At 54.6% G+C, this 19,254-nt stretch overlaps 6 protein-coding genes across 6 annotated transcripts; 3 read left to right on the top strand and 3 right to left on the bottom strand.

The window, feature by feature from the left end:
* Positions 1-564: 564 nt before the first annotated feature.
* On the bottom strand, positions 565-3,203 carry A1O3_00824 (uncharacterized protein; the record flags this gene model as incomplete). Its single annotated transcript, XM_007730974.1, has 2 exons — positions 565-2,757; positions 2,850-3,203. 2 exons carry the CDS (start codon positions 3,201-3,203, stop codon positions 565-567), a joined length of 2,547 nt encoding a protein of 848 aa, XP_007729164.1.
* A 1,154-nt stretch (positions 3,204-4,357) lies between these two features.
* On the top strand, positions 4,358-5,606 carry A1O3_00825 (uncharacterized protein; the record flags this gene model as incomplete). The annotated part of the gene is made up of 2 exons (XM_007730975.1): positions 4,358-4,529; positions 4,684-5,606. The coding sequence occupies 2 exons, from the start codon at positions 4,358-4,360 to the stop codon at positions 5,604-5,606; spliced, it is 1,095 nt and encodes a 364-aa protein (XP_007729165.1).
* Positions 5,607-6,087: 481 nt separating this feature from the next.
* On the bottom strand, positions 6,088-7,662 carry A1O3_00826 (uncharacterized protein; the record flags this gene model as incomplete). The annotated part of the gene is made up of 1 exon (XM_007730976.1): positions 6,088-7,662. One exon carries the CDS (start codon positions 7,660-7,662, stop codon positions 6,088-6,090), a length of 1,575 nt encoding a protein of 524 aa, XP_007729166.1.
* A 444-nt stretch (positions 7,663-8,106) lies between these two features.
* Positions 8,107-9,213, top strand: A1O3_00827 (uncharacterized protein; the record flags this gene model as incomplete). Its single annotated transcript, XM_007730977.1, has 1 exon — positions 8,107-9,213. The coding sequence occupies one exon, from the start codon at positions 8,107-8,109 to the stop codon at positions 9,211-9,213; it is 1,107 nt and encodes a 368-aa protein (XP_007729167.1).
* A 962-nt stretch (positions 9,214-10,175) lies between these two features.
* On the top strand, positions 10,176-11,438 carry A1O3_00828 (uncharacterized protein; the record flags this gene model as incomplete). The annotated part of the gene is made up of 1 exon (XM_007730978.1): positions 10,176-11,438. One exon carries the CDS (start codon positions 10,176-10,178, stop codon positions 11,436-11,438), a length of 1,263 nt encoding a protein of 420 aa, XP_007729168.1.
* Positions 11,439-11,995: 557 nt separating this feature from the next.
* Positions 11,996-12,967, bottom strand: A1O3_00829 (catalase; the record flags this gene model as incomplete). The annotated part of the gene is made up of 1 exon (XM_007730979.1): positions 11,996-12,967. One exon carries the CDS (start codon positions 12,965-12,967, stop codon positions 11,996-11,998), a length of 972 nt encoding a protein of 323 aa, XP_007729169.1.
* Positions 12,968-19,254: the final 6,287 nt, after the last annotated feature.

A 19,254-nucleotide genomic window follows, 5' to 3' on the forward strand; every position in this document is an offset into this window, starting at 1 on the left:
TGTCATGTCAGAAACAGGCCACAACAAACGTCACTCCTTTTCCTTTTAGTGGATGCATCACGCGTGAAAGGTCGCGGTCGTCCGGGCAGTGCCGAGTCTTGGAGACAGCTTTAATCGCTCCGTGCTGTAGACCTGCGGCGGTGGTTTCGTGACATGACTGCGTGTCGACGTCGATGGCGATGTTCGCGGCACGCATTGAGAGAGATAATAGACAGCAAGGCAAAAAGACATGGACGATTCTCGATATGCGGAGACCAAACTTAGTGCAGTTCACGGATAGATCAGAACTAATCCCCTCATCCACTGGGCGAGCCTCTTGCACGCTGTGCGGTATGAACCGTGTCTGGGATAGTCGGGCCCGAGAAGATCTGCGCGAAGTAAATGTCCGGCTTCCCAAAGAACGGACTGGCATAGTTTGTCTTCATCTTGAAGGCGAGGCGACAGGTCATCTTCTGGATAGCAGCCGGGGGTTGAATCTTTGAGCACGCCCTACAAGTACCCTGAAGACTTTCACGAGATGGAGAAGACAGTAGACCTTGCATCTATACGGGAAGCTAACAAATGTTACTGCTGGTGAGATCGAGGGCTCACGCGAAGCAATCTCCTCATTTCCGCCACTACCGCCTCATCTTCCAGGTCCGTGTCTACATCGTCTTCTGCACAATAACACCGCAACAGCTCCTCTGCGGTATTGTAGGCGGCTTCGGCGTCTCTGACCGCAATCTGGGTACCAATTCGAATGGAAATCGCGCCTGTCCAAAGCGAGGCATCTGCCACCTCTGAGAGCACCACTCCCACCCACTCACATTCAATGGCTCTGGACGGCGGCCTCCTGAGCCCCATGGCCCTGACCACCAGGCAGAATTTCTGGCTCGTGGCGCCAGACAGGAGCAAGTGTTTCTCCTTGTGGATGAACGCAGAGTCGAGTTTTCGACGCACTGCAGGATGCATTGATATGGGCTCTAGCATTTCCGGGTCGACCGAAGAAAGCGCACACGCCGAGAAGATCCCGTCGAGAGCGCCAGTATCTGGGTCAATGCCAAACAGTTGGTCCCACGACAGGAACTTGGTCGACAGAGTGGTGGGATCTCCGGAGAAGAGGTTTGATGGGCACCAGGAAAGCGGACCATGCTCTGTTATAGTCGGGGCGCCGTGGATCAAGATCGAGGCACTGACAGTGTGATAGGACGTGATGATTTGCTGCATCACTCGCGCTTGCATGTTGACCGCGTCCACTTCTGGCTTTATCCCGGCCAACAGTGCAGCCACAACCACCCGGTCCCTGGGCCATGAATTGCTTCGCGTCCTCAAGATACGCATCAGGTCCGAAAAGGTGCGGTCTAATTCGCTCGTCAGTGTCCACAGCCTTCGAACGATGAAGGAAGCAGCGATGTGCCCGAGACTGCAGGTGGGAAACGTGGCGAGGACGTCCGTTTCCAGATCCTTAATGACCGGGGGGCCATTCTCATCATCCGGATCTCCAAACAAAACCTTGACGCTCTTGGATGCCAGCAGCTCGACGGCGGTCCAGCCCCGGGTGAACCATGGCGAGAGGACGAGGGCAAGACAAGGAGTACCATCGTCTCTCCACGGAATCCTCAAGAGGTATTCGTCGTGGACAACCGTGTGCTTGGCCAAACTGAAGTTGAGATGCATATTTCGCAGAGCCTGTGCCCTTCGCTTTGGGTCTGTTGGGATTGACACGGCATCCCACCAAAGTCCGTCACTGTCTAGGTCTTGGGCGATGTTGCAGAAGAACTGGAAGAGACAATTGTTCATCAACCCCCGGCCTTGGGTCCCGGCCCCAGTTCCGTCAGACCACACATGCGAGATGGCGATGTAGTTACCAGCGCTGAGAACTGGCTTGTAGGTCAGTACATCTGAATTCTGGGCTGATGGCTCCACAGTGTGATTCCAGATCAAGCGGTCCAGACTGGTGTTGTTGGTTGGAGGGAATTGAATCAAGGGGCATGACTGGCGCTCGGTCTCAGAGCATTTGTGTCTTTGCGCAACACGGGTGCTATCCATGGAAGAAAAGTGGCACAGATCGGATGTGCAAGCCTCATGAGTGTAGGAATCCGATGGCCGGGCACCCGCGGAGGATATGGGCTGCGCCGGGAGGTCAAGATTCTCGGTCTGTTTGAATAGGTAGGCTCGCTGCTTATCGTTCTGGTCAATCAAGGAGAGAAGTGCAGGGAGGTCCCGCCATTGACGGGGACAACAAGAAATCAGGTTCCAGAGCCGATTTTTGCAGATGCCCACAGCCTCGGCCTTTTCCATTGCCTTGTTGAAGTCGTCTTCGTACACAATATCTGGAGGCATAAAGTTAGATATCTGATCGCGTATCGCCCTCCTCCTGGGGGGCCGATCAAAATCTGCGTCGACATGCGCTATCCATTCTACCATATCGTAGATCAAGCTGTCCGGCAAGACATCTATGTCGGCAGTCTCGACCTTTCCCCCATAGACTGGTATCTTGGCACATCGGAATATGGCCAGTGAGATATTCGCCTTTGGAGGGGCAGCCTCATCATAACGTAAGATCAGAGAGGTGAAGTAGCATGCGAGGCACTGGACCATCCACTCCAAGAGGGAGGTACACCAGGTCGACCGGCCACGGAGGTGTTGCAGCAGGAGCTCTTTGGTCACGAGGCATTTGGAACTTGGGCAGGGCTTGATGGCCGACAATTTGGCGCAGTGATATAGACGCTCAAGAGTGGAGGGATAAATTTTGACAAGCTCATGTGCGTCCACAATCTGAATCATGAGTGAGGGTTAGTGATGTAGTCTTTCGTGTATTTCAAACGTGCCACCGCAGACTTGGGTGTCCAGTAACGTCCCTTGCCTACTGTTCCATTCTCATCAAGATTGACGCAGACCTCGGCCTTGATTGCCCTGTCACCGGGTGCCAGTGGCTCGAGAAGAGTTCCTTCTTTCAACAGTGCCCTCTTTTGCTCCCGCTCCCAGGGTATCAGGTCTAACGAGGAAGCGTGGTAGTCAGGATGATCTGTAGGTAGTGGTGTGCGAAGACGAGTACGAGCACGGGAAACACCGTCGCCGCCTTTATTGGGAGGCTTGGCCTCCGCACCCACTTCCGACCGTGATGGTGACGCCGGCTGTGACAACGTGAACTCCAATGTGGAGGCAGGGTAGTCTGGATGTCGTGCGGGAAGTGTCTGTCGAAGTTTGGAAAGATATGCCATGGGGGTTGAGTCTGTGCCGGCCAGCTACACAACCCGAATTTTCGACTTGGTTGTGCAAGGTGCCTAGGTGCAAGGTACCTAGGTGGCCAGCGAGGCTCCTCTGTGGTGTTGAAGAATGCAGTGCGGTGGTGGATGTGGATGGGTGAGGCTAAGGATCTGGGGTGCGGGCAGCGGGTGCGGGCAGCGGGCAACGAGCGTCACGATGGGGGATACTGTAAGGGGATCCTGGGACCCGGAGTTTCAAGTTCGAGCCTAGACAGCCCCTAAGCCCCCAAGCCTCAGCCAGGCTTATGTAGGCGCCTTGTCGCAGCCAAGCCTCGGCTAAGCACTCCTGTTTGAGACTGCGGTGCAAGCCACCTCCGTACTGTTATTTATATTTCATCAACCATGCTCCGTATTGTTCATGCGCTGCAGGGGACATCAGGACATCGAGACATCGGGATCACTGTTCTGCATTCGAGCTAGACACTTGAATGCGAAGTGATCACGAAATTCACAGAGAGCCTCCCTCCTGCGACTGAAATGACCAGTATCCATGTCCAACGTGTGATCATCAGCTCCATGTGAACGGCTGCGCCAATCTCTGTCTTGCCTCCTGTTTCAACCTGGTCTGGTCCATTAGCGACCACCTCAACCACCTCGTGTACCTCGTGTACCTCGTCTACGGCGGCGGTAATGGAACCTTCTTTTGGTCTGAGACACTCCAGCACCCATGTCAAACTCGGAACGTCTCGCCACAATCCGCCGTCCACACTCTCATCCTCAGACGCCCGAGGCCGATGGCTGCTCAGCCACCTTTACCACGTCCGGCTCCAACACTACCTACAAGGCTGCTACTCTGCCGAATCCCTGCCCTTCTCTAACGAGGCTGAAGCTCTTGACTCGGATAAGTCACCTCCCTGGACGATCCCAAGGGGTTGATTTACCTCGCCTCGTGAGTCTCGGCGCCAGAGGTTGGAAGACATCATGGCATGGTCGATGCCCTTCCCTACTTGTTGACTTGTTGAAAATTCATTGCAAAGTAGACTTTACAGTGCTGTTGTTCTAGTTGACCCCAGTCCGCTCCTTCAACTCCTTCCACTCATTTCAGACTGCGCATTTGGCGGTATTTCCATCCTCATACTCTGTACAGCGCAAGCCAAACAACCGCGACAATGAAAACCCTTTACAGCATGTACCTCGTTCCAGCGTTGTTCGCTGCTTCGGTCGTTGTCAACGCACAGTCGGCACCTAACTTTCCCGTCCAAGTCCAGACAAACCTCAGGGTAGAATATCAATCGACGAACACAGACGTCAATCCGGCCGGCACCACTTTACAACAACAGGGTGAGTAGGAGAAGCCATCGATGACATTTCCCATGGAACTATCGAGCCCAGCCCTTATGTTTTACTGTATCTGATCTCCTCCTGTCTGGCTATGAACATACCCCGAATTGATTGAGATGATGGATTGAATGGCTGGCTGATTGACTGATCCCAGATCTCCTCGATGAGCCTACCGTCCAAGGCCCGAAAGACTCAACCAGGACGTTGACATTTTTGCTTTTCATGATTGACCAAGACGCCTCCAATGGTTCAGGCCAACGGGTCCAGTTGCTGCATTTCTTCCAGCCCAATCTCTCCGGCGGTTCTGAGGTGCTATTCGCCGACAAGGACGCGGCGAATGCCACCGAGGCAGCGAGCGTGAGCTACCTCCCTCCTACACCGCCGACAGGCGACGGTGCACATAGGTACACTCTATTACTGTACCCGCAGCCCAAAGGGTTCGAGATTCCCACCAAGTTCTCATCGTTCTTCCCGCCCCAAAGCACCTCGAATAGGATAGGGTTCGATATTGCCGGGTTCGCGAACGCTGCCGGGCTGGGTGATCCAGTGGCTGCGAATTGGTTCAAAGTGCAGAATGGCGACAGCGTGGCGACGACGTCGACGTCGACGTCGGCTTCAAGCATCATTGTCTCGACTTCAGCGTCAGTCGCAACGTCAGAAACAACCAGCAGCGTCGACGTCACGTCCGCAGAGAGCATAGCCTCTACATTGACCTTCACCACAGCGCCAGCATCGGAATCTGCGTTTCCCCCTGCATCTACCGACAGCGCAGCCGCCACCTCGGGAGAAACAAGCACTCCCAGCATCGAAACATTTACCATCGCAGCCTCAACGACCACAGACTCCACCTTCGGCTCGGCAAGTACAGAATCAGCGGGGTCAACACTTTCCACGGCTGCTGCGCCATCAGCAATGACAGCGTCGTCCGGGTCCAGCGCTAGCGCCAGCGCCAGTGCAAGTTTGGGTTCCGCCAGTGGTTCAGCGGGTGCTCGGACTTTGGCGCCGAGGAGTCTGGGCTCTTTAGTTGCTGGCATTATGGTGGCAGTCGTAGCCGGTACAGGAATGGCCGTGTGGTAGGATCACAGCCGGTACAGGATTGGTCGTGTGGTAGGGTCATGGCCTGTACAATATTGGTCATGTGGTAGGGATCGGTTGAGGACGAAATTCAGGCATAGGCATAAGGCATAAGCATCTATAGACTGTTCTGGTTCTGGTTCTGGTTCTGGTTCTGGTTCTGGTTCTGGTTCTGGTTCTGGTTCTGCTCTTACTCCTTCTTTCCGGGTTTAGGGCCAGACGGGCAAGACATTCTCGCAACATGAATAGCTCCATCAGAGAAAGTACGATGAAATGTTCGCAACATGAATAGCTCCTTTTCTTCCGGATAACTAATTGCTTTATCCTGGCACCGGCACCAGGGCAGACAGTCACGGCGAGCCCAATCCAGAGCCAACAACCACGATGGGCATAATCCTCCCCTGAGGACATCAGTGCGCAGCAAATATCCGAGATTGATGACCGCAACAACGACGGAGCTCAACTGGCTGGTATGACACATTGCCTACTCCCAAACCAAATCAATCCTCTCCCCCACAACCTTGCTGTTGAACCATTCCAGAATCTCGACCTTCTCCTTGACCGTCTTGACACCACTGAGCACGTCGGCGCGAACCACCCTCTCCACGGCACAGAAGAGCTCGACCGTGGCCAAGTTCCGGGCTATGCACTGGCGCGAACCGAGGCCGAAGGGAATAGCATCGCGCAGCATAGCTTCGGATGGCTCCAGCCATCTCTCGGGGTTGAAGGCTTTGGGGTCTTCAAAGACGGCTGGGTTCAGATGCAGCACATACGGGGTGCAGCCAACGACCGTGCCTGGAGGAAAGTAGGTGTCTTTGAACGTCCAACCGGGCGCGGGAACGACGCGGGGCAGCCGAGACGGATTGGCCATGGACAGCCGAAGACCTTCCTTGACCACCCCCCGCAGGTACGGCAGGGACTGAAGATCGTCGAAGCTCGGATCGGCGGCGAGAATCTCGTCGCGCAGCCGGAGGTAGTATGCTGGGTTCTGGGCCAGCCGGTACAAAATGGTGGCAAGGTTCATCCCGGTACTGTCGGTGCCGGCAAAGATGAGATCCTTGCACTGGGCGCGGGTTTCGGACGGTGTGAAGCCCGCTTGGAGAAGTCGTGCCGGGTACGAGTTCAATGGATGACTGGGGGTGCGCTTTTCGTCCGTCTTGGTCTTGGATGCGAGGATGGCGGCTTCGGCGTCGCTGACCACGCTGGCAACGTATTCGTCCACGCGACTCAGACTGTGTGACACTTCAGCCTCGGCGTTCCACCAGGCATCCAGCCATTCAACCAGCTTGAAAGCCCAGCCTGGGAGGTACCAGAAGCGTCCGACGGCCACAAAGCAATCGACCATGCCGCTGGCACTCATGTCTTGCTCGTGGTCATCAGGGGTGGGGGAGCCTGCGACTTCCTTCTTGACTGCTATTTTTTCCTCTCGTACCACATTCTCGTCGAGGGCGCCGTACGTGTTTCCCAAGAGATAAGATGACACGGCGTCCACGGCCAATCCTCGGGTCAGGTTCAGAATATTCAGCGGTTTGCCTCGCTTGTCAGCTCGCTTTCCTTCCGACAGCCGGTGGACGAGGCGATCGACACATTTATAGATAATCTCCTGGCCCTGCCGGAGGTTCGTGGTCGAGAATAATGTGACCACGGCTTTTGCTCGAGGAGCACGTCTGAGGGGGTCGGTTTCTGAGAAGATGGATTTGTGGCCGTCGATGTCGAAGTTGGAATAGAAATCTGGCTTTACAAACCCGCCCTTTTCAGTGTAGATGCTGGCAAGAGCGGCTCCATCATCGATATCGACACTGTTAGGCCCCGTGCGGACTATTGAACCGTATTTCTCGTGGAGGGACTTGGTGACACTGGCTTCGTCCCCGATCCAGGCATGATAGGTCAACCAGAGAGACGACAGACTTGCAACACGGGGACCCGGAATGTGGGAGAGTGGGTGGAAGGAAGAGACACGGTATGTCGACCGGAGGAAGAAGAGAGTGATGGGAAAGAGGATCAATGAGAGGATGGGATGTGCAAGCAGAGGGGCGAGGATGATGGTATAGATGGCCATGATGGCACGATGAGGAAGATGAAAGGGAGTGGAAAATGGTTATTGCTCACGGCACGTCAATCCTTAGGTACCCTGCCAGTGTTCATATATTGAGTCATGGCTTGGACTGTGGTGAAGGGTGAAGGGTGGAGGATGACTCCGTGATGTGGGCGATGGAGTTGTGCAGTGGTGGTGGTGTCGTTGATGTCCATGGCATGCGCAGTTTGACGGACAACAGCGCCATGTCCCTCCACTGATGATAACCACGATCGCCATGCCAGCGATTGATTCAACATTGGCATGACAGATAGATTAAGAGCAGGCACAGATCGGACGGTATTTGAACACGGCAGATATCTCGGGATTGCTATTACACTCTTTCCATTCTACACGGTGATCTCCAGGTGCGATTTTGTGTGCCCGCCTCATATCCTCATATCCTGAAACTCTCTCCCATTCGGCGGTATGGGTTCAATCCAGACGGACGGGCCCCCTGCGGGACAGACGCCCGAGTCGACGCGTCAGATCGTTGTCGCCGGTGCACAGCTGGGCCCGATCCATATCAACACTCCTCGATCAGAGGCGATCGACCGAATGATCAAGTTGATGGACGATGCACACCAAAAACAGGCCAAGTTGATCGTATACCCTGAAATCGCCCCAGTGACATTCTTCCCCCGTCATGTGCTCGAGGGAGATGAACTGGAACAATACTTTGACCGTGAGGTCGACGGCGATGCGGCCAAATCCCCCCATTTGAAGCCGCTGTTCGACAAGGCGAGAGAATATAAAATGGACATGTATCTAGGGTACGCCGAATGCACCGGCGACGACCACGTCCACTATAACACCGTGGTGTATTATTCAGGGCAGGTAGACAAGGTCATTTCCAAGTACCGCAAGGTACACTTACCGGGCTCGTTTGAGCCATATAAAGGCAACGACGTGACCAACCAGCTGGAGAAGCGGTACTTCAAACCTGGCGATCTGGGATTTCAGGCATTCCGTGCTCCAGGGCTGCTACCCGACGTCGTCACCAAGAACTCGGGTGCAAAGGCCAATGAGGGGGACACTCTCGGCAAGGGAGACGCCATTGTGGGAATGCTCATCTGCAATGATCGCCGCTGGCCAGAAGCCTGGAGGGAATATGGATTGCAAGGGGTAGAATTGGTCTTGTGCGGGTACAACACCACCGCGTGGGCGCCCGAACTGCTTGGGACGAGCAAAAAGACCTCGACCCGGGAAAAGGCCAAAGAAGAGGCACTCTTCCACAACAAACTGTCCATCACCTACAACAGTTATGCCAACGCATGTTTCAGTATCAATGTGGCCAAGTGTGGGTTTGAGGACGGTCGGTATCCGTTAATCGGGGGCAGCTGCATCGTGGACTGCGACGGAGAGGTGGTGGTAGAGGCATCGACCGAGGAGGACGAGTTGATCGTGGCCGAGATCGACTTGGCCATGTGCCGCCGAGGCAAGGAGAAGGTGTTTGCATTTGAGAGACATCGGCGGACGGAGCATTATGGACGGATCGTAGGACAGACTGGTGTTGTTGAGCCAGAATTGTTGTAGACAAGAGAGTTGATGGCTTGGACACAATGGGCGCAGCCAGTGGTCAAGGCAGGAAAAGGCCAGCTCCGGTCTAGCTTCACAGCGGTTGAGTTTGGGGGCTTGAGGCTGAGAGAGTAGTGACCTATGGAGCGTCCTTAGCCTGTTAAGTCCATGCTATTGGGACTGCGGAGGCCTAAGGGCCTTAGGGCCTGCGGAGGCCAGCTGAGAGACAGGAAACCTACCAAGCCTATCGGGAGCCCCTTAGCCTTCTAAACCTATAAGGCCGAGCCTTAGGCTTCTTAGGCCTTAGAATTGCCCAGCCCTAAGCCACTTAGGCGCGATCCGGAGCTGCCAACTGCCAACTGCCAGTGTCACTCAGGTGCTCAGTGGTGGTGGTCCAAATATAGCACTGGCCCCGGGCGATTAGTATTGTCCGTCTTATGCGCCGTCCGCCGTCCTACGTCCTGCATCCTACGACTCTGGATGAGAAAAAGGATGGATTTCCCTCTGACAGGGTTATGTTACTAACATAGAACGGGCCGCACTGCTCTCCCATCCCCATCTTATTCTTACCTTCCATGTCAACACTACTACTCCGTACTATCGTGTCGTCACCATCGCCAAAACATCGGATCGGTGGGCAGCGGAGAATAAAACAGGCTTCGGCCACGGCCACACACAAATCCCCAGGCACGGGTGCGCCAGACGGAAACTGTAACAGCATCATCCCTGCACAGCTCGCTACGTGCTGTACCCGTACGCGGACCCGATAGGAAGAGATCCAGCAATCAATCGCTCTCTCGACCTGAACCATGGCCAACTCTTCACCACCACCACTTGAATCAGATCCGCAACTGCTCGAACAGCTTCAATCTCAATCTCAACCTCAACTGGGACACCCTCTCTCCTTGCGTCCCGGCCGCTCTCCCTCCCCCTCTCCTTCTCCCTCTCTTCTCAGCCACGAGCCGAGTCAAGAGTCAAACATGTCTTCTTATCAATCACCTCCCTTGCAGCGACAACAAACACCTCGTAACCCTGTTGATCACGCCTACACCAACTCCTACAGCGGCCGCTTCCCCAGCCAGAATTTCCCACCTCAATCGCCCACAAATGAAGCGGGTTCGTCATCGAGTAATCCGTTCGGAGACGGCAGAGCGAGCTCGCGATCACGAAGCAGCACCATCGGCCAAAACTACCCCATCCCCGCGCAGCCTCCGATGCCCAACTCTCCGCCTCAGAACGTCCAGCCTCTGTTCGCTCAGCACAGCGGCGGCGGCCAACAGTCTTCCCGCCCAGTCTCGCGCTCCGCCGCGTCCGCGTCCGCTTCCATCTCCGGCCCCGGAGGCTCCAGTGTCGCCATGATGCAGGGTGCTCTAGGCGGTCCGAACGGTGGTGTCGGCCCCAGCGCGCGGACGACAGCATCTAACAGATCACCTTTCTCCACGCCTGTCACGTCGCTGTCGCGTCAACGGCCGCACCAGATCCTGCTGATCAATCCCAACTCAACGCGCTCCATCACCGAAGCATGTCTCAACTCGATCCGGCCCGTCATCCCCATGGGTGTCGAGGTGACGGGGTACACGGCACCCTACCCGGCACCTACGGCCATCGAATCGGCCACCGACGCCATCATGTCGACGGAGGCAGTGCTGCGCGACTTGGCGAAGCACGCGGCATCGAATGGCGAGACGGTGCAGAATTTCGACGGGATGATTGTGGCCTGTTTCTCCAAGCATCCGTTGATCGACGCCCTGCGCGAGTCGTACGATGTCCCGATCATCGGCATCATGGAGGCCAGCCTGTACGTGGCACGCATGTTGGGCGGGCGGTTCGGCATCGTGGCCACTGGACAGCGCTCCAAGATCATGCAGGACGACCAGGTGGCCGGGTACGGTCTGTCACACTTTTACGTCGGCAGCGAGTCGACGCATTTGGGCGTGTTGGAGCTGGAGGCGCGTTCCCGCGACGAGGTGGCCAAACGGATCGCCCACGCGTCTCGCACGCTCGTGGTCAAGGGCGCCGACACCATTCTGCTGGGATGTGCCGGCATGACGGACATGACGCGGGCGGTCAAGGACGCGGTGAGGGAGGAGGATGGTCGACGCACCGTCAATGTCATTGACTCGGTGGAGGCTGGGGTCATGATGATGGCGGGGCTGATCAACATGGGCATTCCCACGAGCAAGAAGGGGCTATATAAGGGCGAGAAGGAGGGGAGGCGGACTCGGGGGCAGAACTGGTTGTGATGATGAGGGAAGAGGGAGGGGAGCTGGTCTCGGGCCAGAAGTGGTTGTGATGATAAGGGAAGGGGGAAGGATGAAGGGGGAAGGTGAAGATGATCCGTGCCTGGCTGGACTAGACGGTACGTGACTACCAACGAGGCTGGATAGGTTTGGATGTGAGATGTGACGACAATCGCGACCTAGACAAGAGCAGATGGGATTGGGAGGGATTGGGATCAAGATTAGGGTATGTATGAATTTACATGACGATAGGTAATGTCGAGCAGTTGCAGTTGCAGCAGGTGAGTTGGAATTGTGCCAGATGAAAATGATATTATGATTCGATTCTCACAAGGATTTCCAAAGATTCCCACTCCCACTCCTACTCCCCTCCCCTCTGGCGGCCGGAACAGCGATCCTAATGTAAGGTCCGGCAGCTCTCCTCTACCACCAGAACAGCATCCTAATGATGAGGTCGCAACTCTCCCCTACCACCGGAACAGCATCCTACTGATGAGGTCCCGCCGCTCCTCTCCAACTCCCACTGTTCCTCCTTTCTCCTCTGCCGGCCAGAACAACATCTAATGATGAGGTCCCGCCGCTCTTCTCTGCCGGCCGGAAATCAGATAGATACTGGCACGCATGTCGAGCAGCGGGTCAGCACTGGGCTCGAGACCCGGGACGCGCGGGACGGGATCGAAGATGGTAGTGCGCTGCTTCTCGTCATTGTCGTCGACGACGGCATCGAGGACAATAGAGCCCAAAGGGACGATCTGACGGTCCTCGGGCCAGCGCACGGTAGCGTCGTCAGTGGGGTCGGCGTCGTCTGCGATCTGGGCCGACAGCGTGAACGACACGGGCCCGTCGATGATGCGGGTCTGGATGTCGTTGTGCAGAAACGCCGGGTCTTTCGCCTGGGCCTCGTCGTCGCTCAGGTGCGCCTCGCCCGCGTCCGGGGTGATGCGGTAGCGGACGAACGTGGCGCCGCCATCGCCAGCCACCAGCTTGATGGCGTTGACGCCGAAAAACTTCTCCGTGGCGAAGCTGGCCGGTGCGGGTTTGGGCGCCGCCACAAATGCGGCCGCCGATGGGTTTTGGGCCAGGAAGGTCTGGATCGGCGACGGCTGTGGCGTGTCCGGCCCAGATGATGCCCCTATCGCTTGCAGCATCTCCAGAAACTGTTCGCCCGTGCGCACGGGAAAGAAGGGCGTCGAGTGCGCCACGATGTCGGTGTGTTGTCGTCGTCCGTCGCTGTCGTCCGGCAGCACGAACCGCGTCGCCATGCCGCGCGGGTTGGCGTCGGCCGCGTTGTCCGGGATCTGCGGCAGGCCCGTCGAGTTGGAGAACCGTACCAGCACCGGCGTTGACGGAGCGTTGAAGTGGTGTGCTGAGCTCAACGATTTGGCTGCCGAGCTGGGCGTGAAGTTTCCGCTCAACAAGATCCCCCGCGCGTGTGCCGGTCGGAACCCCGGCGGCGTGTGGAATGCTCCTTTCAGCGTCGACACCAGCGCCTCTGCTGTCGTGTTGGTCTGCTCGTTGCTGGAGAGAGGCATGTTGGGCAGGACGGACGGAGGACGGTAGTCTACGGAGGACGGTAGTCTAGAGAGAGAGGGAGAGATGTCTGGTTTGCTTGTGTATCTGAGATGTGAGTGGGAGACGGTTAGTGGAGGTATGTCTGGTCAGTCTAGAGGAGTGCTGTAGGTACGTAGGGCCTTCAAGCTGTCTACTTGTACCTCTGCCTACTTATACCTCTGCCTGCTTACACATCTGCCGCGCCGTGCATCGTGCATTGTGCTGTCATGTCCTCCAGTCGCGCGGGCCGGCACTGGTGACTGAACATGAACATGAACAGTATACCTGATAAGGTCTGTCCGGCACAGCATGGCAAGGCATGTCATGTCATGTCAAATACCCAGCCGCAACGCAAACAGTCAGCAAGCGTCGTCGCCATAGCCACAACCAGCCAGACAGAAGCGACCTTCATGGTGTGGAAACTCCATCGTCTGGATGGCCATTGGACAACCCTTGACCATTGGTTTCTTCGTATACCCAACCCGGCCTGGTCACCATGCAGGAGCTTAGTCAGGCTTCCATCGAGTCCGCCATGATGACAATTCATTGCTTCCACATTCGTCGAGCCAGGCCCAAAGCTGGTTTTTGGGACAGGCTAATATTTAATCGAGGTCGTGGTCGAGAGTCGAGGGTCGAGGCGGCGAAGCGAGCACATACAGGATGGACGGGAGTACTAGTGTTAGTGACCACTGACCAGGTCGCAGCAGTGGTAATAGAGGAGAACAGATTGGTGAACGAGTGACTATGTGGCTGAGGAGTTGCTTGCTCACCAGTCTGATGGACATGGTCAGCTTTCACCTTTCACACTTCACACATGCTCGACTCGCTTCTCGTCTTGCTTCTCGCGGATGAGAAGGGAGGAGGTTCAAGTTGCGAATCAGCTGGAAGACTGAGCAAACCTCTTTCGGCAGTCCATGCCGCTGTTTTACGGGCTTAGGGTTAGGGTTAGGGTTATTGGGCTCGGCGAAGGGAGCATCGGCGTAAGCTAAAGCGGCGAGGATAGAGTACGGAGAACGGATCCTGTTTATCCGAGAGTCCATTTCCATTCTATTTTCGGGCATCATACAACAGAGGTTGATTCGTGATTCGGTTGATTGATTGCTCATCCTGACTCCTGACTCCTGACCCTTGATGCGGGAGTAGGATGGACTATGTACTATGTACTGTTCTGCCATGTCAGCTCCATTGCATTGCATTGCATTGCATTCCAGCTTGGAAGAAGAGAAAAGAGAAATGAAAGAAGATCCCAATCTTCTCCCCTGTAGCGGTATGCGTAAGGGAGGCTCCAAATGTGTTGTTGTTGGCTACATACATATGTATGTGCTACAAACGAGACAGAGGAGATACCTGGTATGTATGGTACAAGACCCATGACAACTTGCCTCCCCCGGTTCGCCCTCATTCGTCATCCGTCATCTGCTGTACCAAGTTTATACTAGGTCGTTCCACTTCTCACTTAGTATAGTGTTAGACTCTCCTGCATCGGTTTGCCCACAAATAGCGGCCCTCTTGTATCTAGCTCTTTGATGATGTCTTCGTACTGGTCGAACCATCTGATATCGATCTCGTTCCGCACAGGCCTCGGCAAGTGCCTTCTGATGTCCTGGGCCTCCCCGTTGCAGTTTTCCCTGCACCACACGTCCCATCAGTTCCAAAGTCCTCTCCTGTTCGACCCTCATTTGACCCAGCTTCAAAGCCGAGCGATTATCGCCAGTCTGCTTCCGAGACAGCTACCATCACGAGCGCCCGGACACCTATATCCCACCGACTACCAGAGAGCAGAGCTGCTAAGTCAAGTATCAAGTAGCTCCAGTCCTACTTGGAAGATACGATGCCTGACCACACCATTTACTGAGACCCCTGCATGTGAATTCATGGGGCCCAGAGCTCGGGAGGTTCTGTAGGTTTACCTCCTTTCGTCTCCAGAATTCCCACGATTCGTCTCCATACCCCTCAGGATATCTCATCTCGTCCGGCGGCCTGACCTCCTTCGTGTTCACTGTCTGAGGGTCCATTCCAGGGGGCATCCCATCAAGGACTCTATCGTGTGTCCGCTTGGCCTACTAACGGAGAGCCTTCTGATGTTTCCCAGCTGCCGTAAGTCGTCGCTTGACCTCTTCGTTGACCTTTGGTACCGACTTGTCTTCATTGTACCGGTCTTTCATGCTACTGCGGCTGCTGCCAATGGTGGCCATGTCGGTAGAGTAAGTGGACGGCGAGGCGGGTACAAACGTTGGTGACGGCGAGGCGGGTATGAACGGGGGTGACGGTGAGGCTAACCCAAGTATTGGTGACGGCGAGGCAGGTGCTAGCATTGGTGACGGCGAGGCTAACCCTAGCATTGTCTTCTATCATCACCCTACACCCTAACAAAGCTGATCTTTACCTTGCTTCGGCATCTTTCTCCGATCTCTCCCAAGATCTGTCAGAGAATTGTCCGTTTCCTTTTCGACCTCGAGGTTCAGCCTGTCTTTAGCATAAAATTGTATCTCTCGTTTTGTTGGCCCTGAATTGTATCTCTCGTTTGGTTTGGCTGGCCACGTTCAAGGTGTTTTTGGTGTTTTTGGTATTTCTGGTTCGTCCCGCCATGTACCCATATTATCACTGATCACAAGGTTGATCAACACATGTCAGAAAAGTGGGCGCGAGCATGGGCGTGTAGCGCGTTGGGCGCCAGCGAGGCGAAGAGTGGGTGGCGGTCGGTATGGGCGAGTGACCCGTTCCAACCGGATGGTAAGTGAAGATGTTTGTGAAAGATGAAGTGATGGCGTTGGAGAGAAGACAGGAAGACGAACAGTCGAAGATAGTACGAAGAAGGATGAGTTAAGTTGAGTGCAACTGTCTGTTTGGTGACCTCGGCTTCCTGTGCTCTCAACTGACAGGAAAGATATCTCCATCTCCTTATTGTCTGGCTGGGCTGGGCCGTTAGCGAGACGATACACGTCACGGGATTCTGTTCCAGAATACTAGTACTCGGTCCACCTCCTCGCCATTTCCTCTGCAGAGGAATATAGGCGCCAACGGCAGCGGCAACAAGACAAGCATCCATGTCGGGCAATCGTTCGCTACCGAGTAGTAAGTAGTAGGAAGGGCTACCTCGAGCGGGTGTAGTCTACAAGCAAGTTGCCATGTATATCTTTGAGAATATCTGAGAATCTTGCGGTCCCACTCATCAGAATCGAAGAGGTTGGTGGCGAGGTTGTTGCCTTGTACCGGGACGTCTCTGCCCGGATGTACGCCTTCAAAAGCTGCTCGGCTGTCCAGCCTTCAGCAATGAGGTCTTTGGCTGCCCATTCCTGGGACTTCCGAGTATATATATCCGGCACACTTCACCAAGTCCCTCCCAGAAAAAGTGAGTCGGGGGCGATCTTTGTCATTCAATGGCCAGTTGGCCGACAGTTCGATCTGCAGCGTAGTCGCAGCGAACTTTGTCTTGTCCCCTTGTTCATTGACATGCGAATGCAACAAGAAATGACAATTCTCGTCGCGGTACATGCACCTGCACCTGCACCCTGGCTTAGGTCGTTTTCCTTCTCTTTCCCTTTCGAGCCTTGCAACGATCCCGCCACTCGTAGAATGCTGAGCCGGTTATCTTCCACCTTCGTAGGGTATGCCATGTTCGTGGGTTGGATGCTCGAAACCCTGATGTCAGTTTGGGAACTTTGGGCATAAGAACAGGGCGTTTCTTTCTCGTCCATGATTCTTTCTGTGCATGATGTCCAGGTACGACACTTAATTCCTTCCAAATTGTCGACAGATGTTTCGTAGTATATTATATATCCGTCTGCATCCAGAACTTCAGAAGGTGTTACCACAATCCCAGAGCCGATAGGCACTAGGGATCCGTGTTGCGTTCATTCCATGCTCTGCAGAGTCGGCTCTGTTCATCCGGGGTTAAAGGATCCCTTGACTCGTAACTAGGATCTATATGGCCCATCTGACCGTATCTGAAGCACTGGAATCTTGCATGCTCTCCCATCGTATGTGCCTCCCGCATCCTCTAAGTAACTGTAACTGTAACTGCACATCGGACAGACCTTATGGTGCTCAGAAGTAGACGAGGCAACTGGGCAGATCCGGAGCCGACATGTCCCAGGACTGCCGAAGATGGTGGAGAGGAGGATGAGGAGGCTGACAACGAGCTGATAGTGTACGACAGCCTCCATCGATGGTAGGGTCGAAGAGCAGAGCTGGCCGATTTCTCTCCTTGACCTTCTTATATGGTTCTTGACTCTAGCGAAGATGTCGTTGTCTGGCTTGCCATCATCTTCCCTCTAACCACCGTGTTTGTGATTGTGGTTGTCGTATACACGTTGTGCGAGCAGAACCAACTGCGGCATCAGGTAGTTATCCTGGTGCAATCAATAGAAAAGGATGTCTAATGGTTTTGCTGGAAAGGCAAATCAAGCCATTGTTGACTTGTATCCGTATCCATGTCCAGTTCAAGTTCTCTGGGATATATATTTCGAGTACCTTCGATGTTGAACTCCTATCGTTCAGAAACCGTATTGTCAGGAAGCCGAATTAGGCGGCGTTGAACTGCTATCACTCAGAACCGTATTTCCAGTAACCAGATCAGGCGCTGTTGAAGTTGCAGTCGCAGATGCAGTTGCAGTTGCAGACGAGATGGAGTGATGCTACCGGCACCCACGGCGACTGATGTATGCATCCCCCCTCGAACCTCAGCCGTCACCTGCTGGTGCTAAGTGTAGTGGTGTTTTTGATATCATATCATAACACTCCTTCCGAAATCCCCTATGTTTGTCCAAGCATCTCTTGGATTCCGTCAAGCAAAATCACGTAGCGTAGCGAGGATAGTCGCTGTGGAGTAGAATGAAAGGCCGCCCTGCCAAAGCCTTCTTAACATTGTTCGTCAATTCGCTCCCTCAGTCTTGTACGAGGTTCTGCATGTCTGGCTGCTTCTTACTGTTGTGACTCTTCAGGTTGTTCCGACATGCCACAGTGTATTCGTCGAGTGGTACCTAAGCGACGTTTTTCCAAAACTATCGGTTTCGGGTTGATAACGCCACGCTGAACAGACTTCTGCTGGAAATAATTAATCAATCTCCCCTGATTCGGTCTGGTTGACTTGTCCGGGACGAGCAACTTCAGGGTTGGTCAGCCTTACAGTATAGTTCGCCCTCCTCGAGAATACTGAAGATGATGTCGTAGAGGAGTTCCACGGCATCCGTAGGTGCCTGTCGCGCCCTTGTGGAGCTGGATCTTGATGGTCTCACGTTCGGTGTCGCTCAGGGCCGTCTCGAGAATGTCCAAGAGAGGATCGGGATCTTGCCCGTCCTCCGTTTTGACTTGGACCTTTGCCAGCCGCACCGAGGCTGTTTGGCCTTCAGCTTCTGATGGATGGCGTTGCCTGTATGGCGTAGAAGTAGTTTGAGAAGCCGCGTATATAGAATCCAGTTGGGATATTTATATCTATACCTTTGGCGCCGCGCTGCACCAGGTACTGGGTGAACAGATTCCAGATCTTTCGGTATTCGCCCTGCTCATACTTGTTCCCTCTGATTTCCACACCCGAAACGAGATATCCACATCCGGGCACCTCCGTGCCCGGGTCATAAGGGCCATTTCTAGGCATTGGAAGATTAGATATCCCATTCCTTTGGGGAGCTGGGGGCCCGAATTGGGTCCAAACCCCGCTCACAGCTGGAGATCCAAAGAAGCCCACTGGAAACTGTCGGATCGGTAGCAATGATGTTGAGATTCGCAACCTGAATAGTGAGAGTATCGAGATTCGCAACCCGGATGGTAAGGGTGTCAAGAATCGCAACCTGGATCGTAAGAGATTCTCTTCAGCGTTTCAAAATAGTTTCGAAATCAAGAAGGAGGAGTGAATCGGCCTTCACGTCGAACAAGGCTGATTTCCTATATAATCTCCCAGACTCCCCGATTAAACGGTGCCTTTAGGATCAGCGACTTAGTCGTGAAGCTTCAAGCCGATAAATAAGATACTGTAGGTGACCACGTCGGAGGAGAGGACGATACCCAAGCGCAGGCTGTAGGAGGTGATGAACAGGCACGGGTCTTTTGTCGCCCCCATGCATTCGTCGGAGGGGATAGGACTTCGATGCCTGAGACCAGGGAATCTAGTAACAAAGTCCACCCACTGCTTCAACGAGACTCCTGCCCATTGTAAGCGGGGACAGACCATCTGGTGCGCCGCAAACGTGTAGCCTTTAGAGCCTTACTTCAATATGGCATATATATCAATGCCATGCGGGTCGCCACACGAGGTCAGTCCAGTAAACTT

The sequence above is a fragment of the Capronia epimyces genome (assembly GCF_000585565.1).
Source record: "Capronia epimyces CBS 606.96 chromosome Unknown aczIQ-supercont1.1, whole genome shotgun sequence".
Classification (NCBI taxonomy): domain Eukaryota; kingdom Fungi; phylum Ascomycota; class Eurotiomycetes; order Chaetothyriales; family Herpotrichiellaceae; genus Capronia; species Capronia epimyces.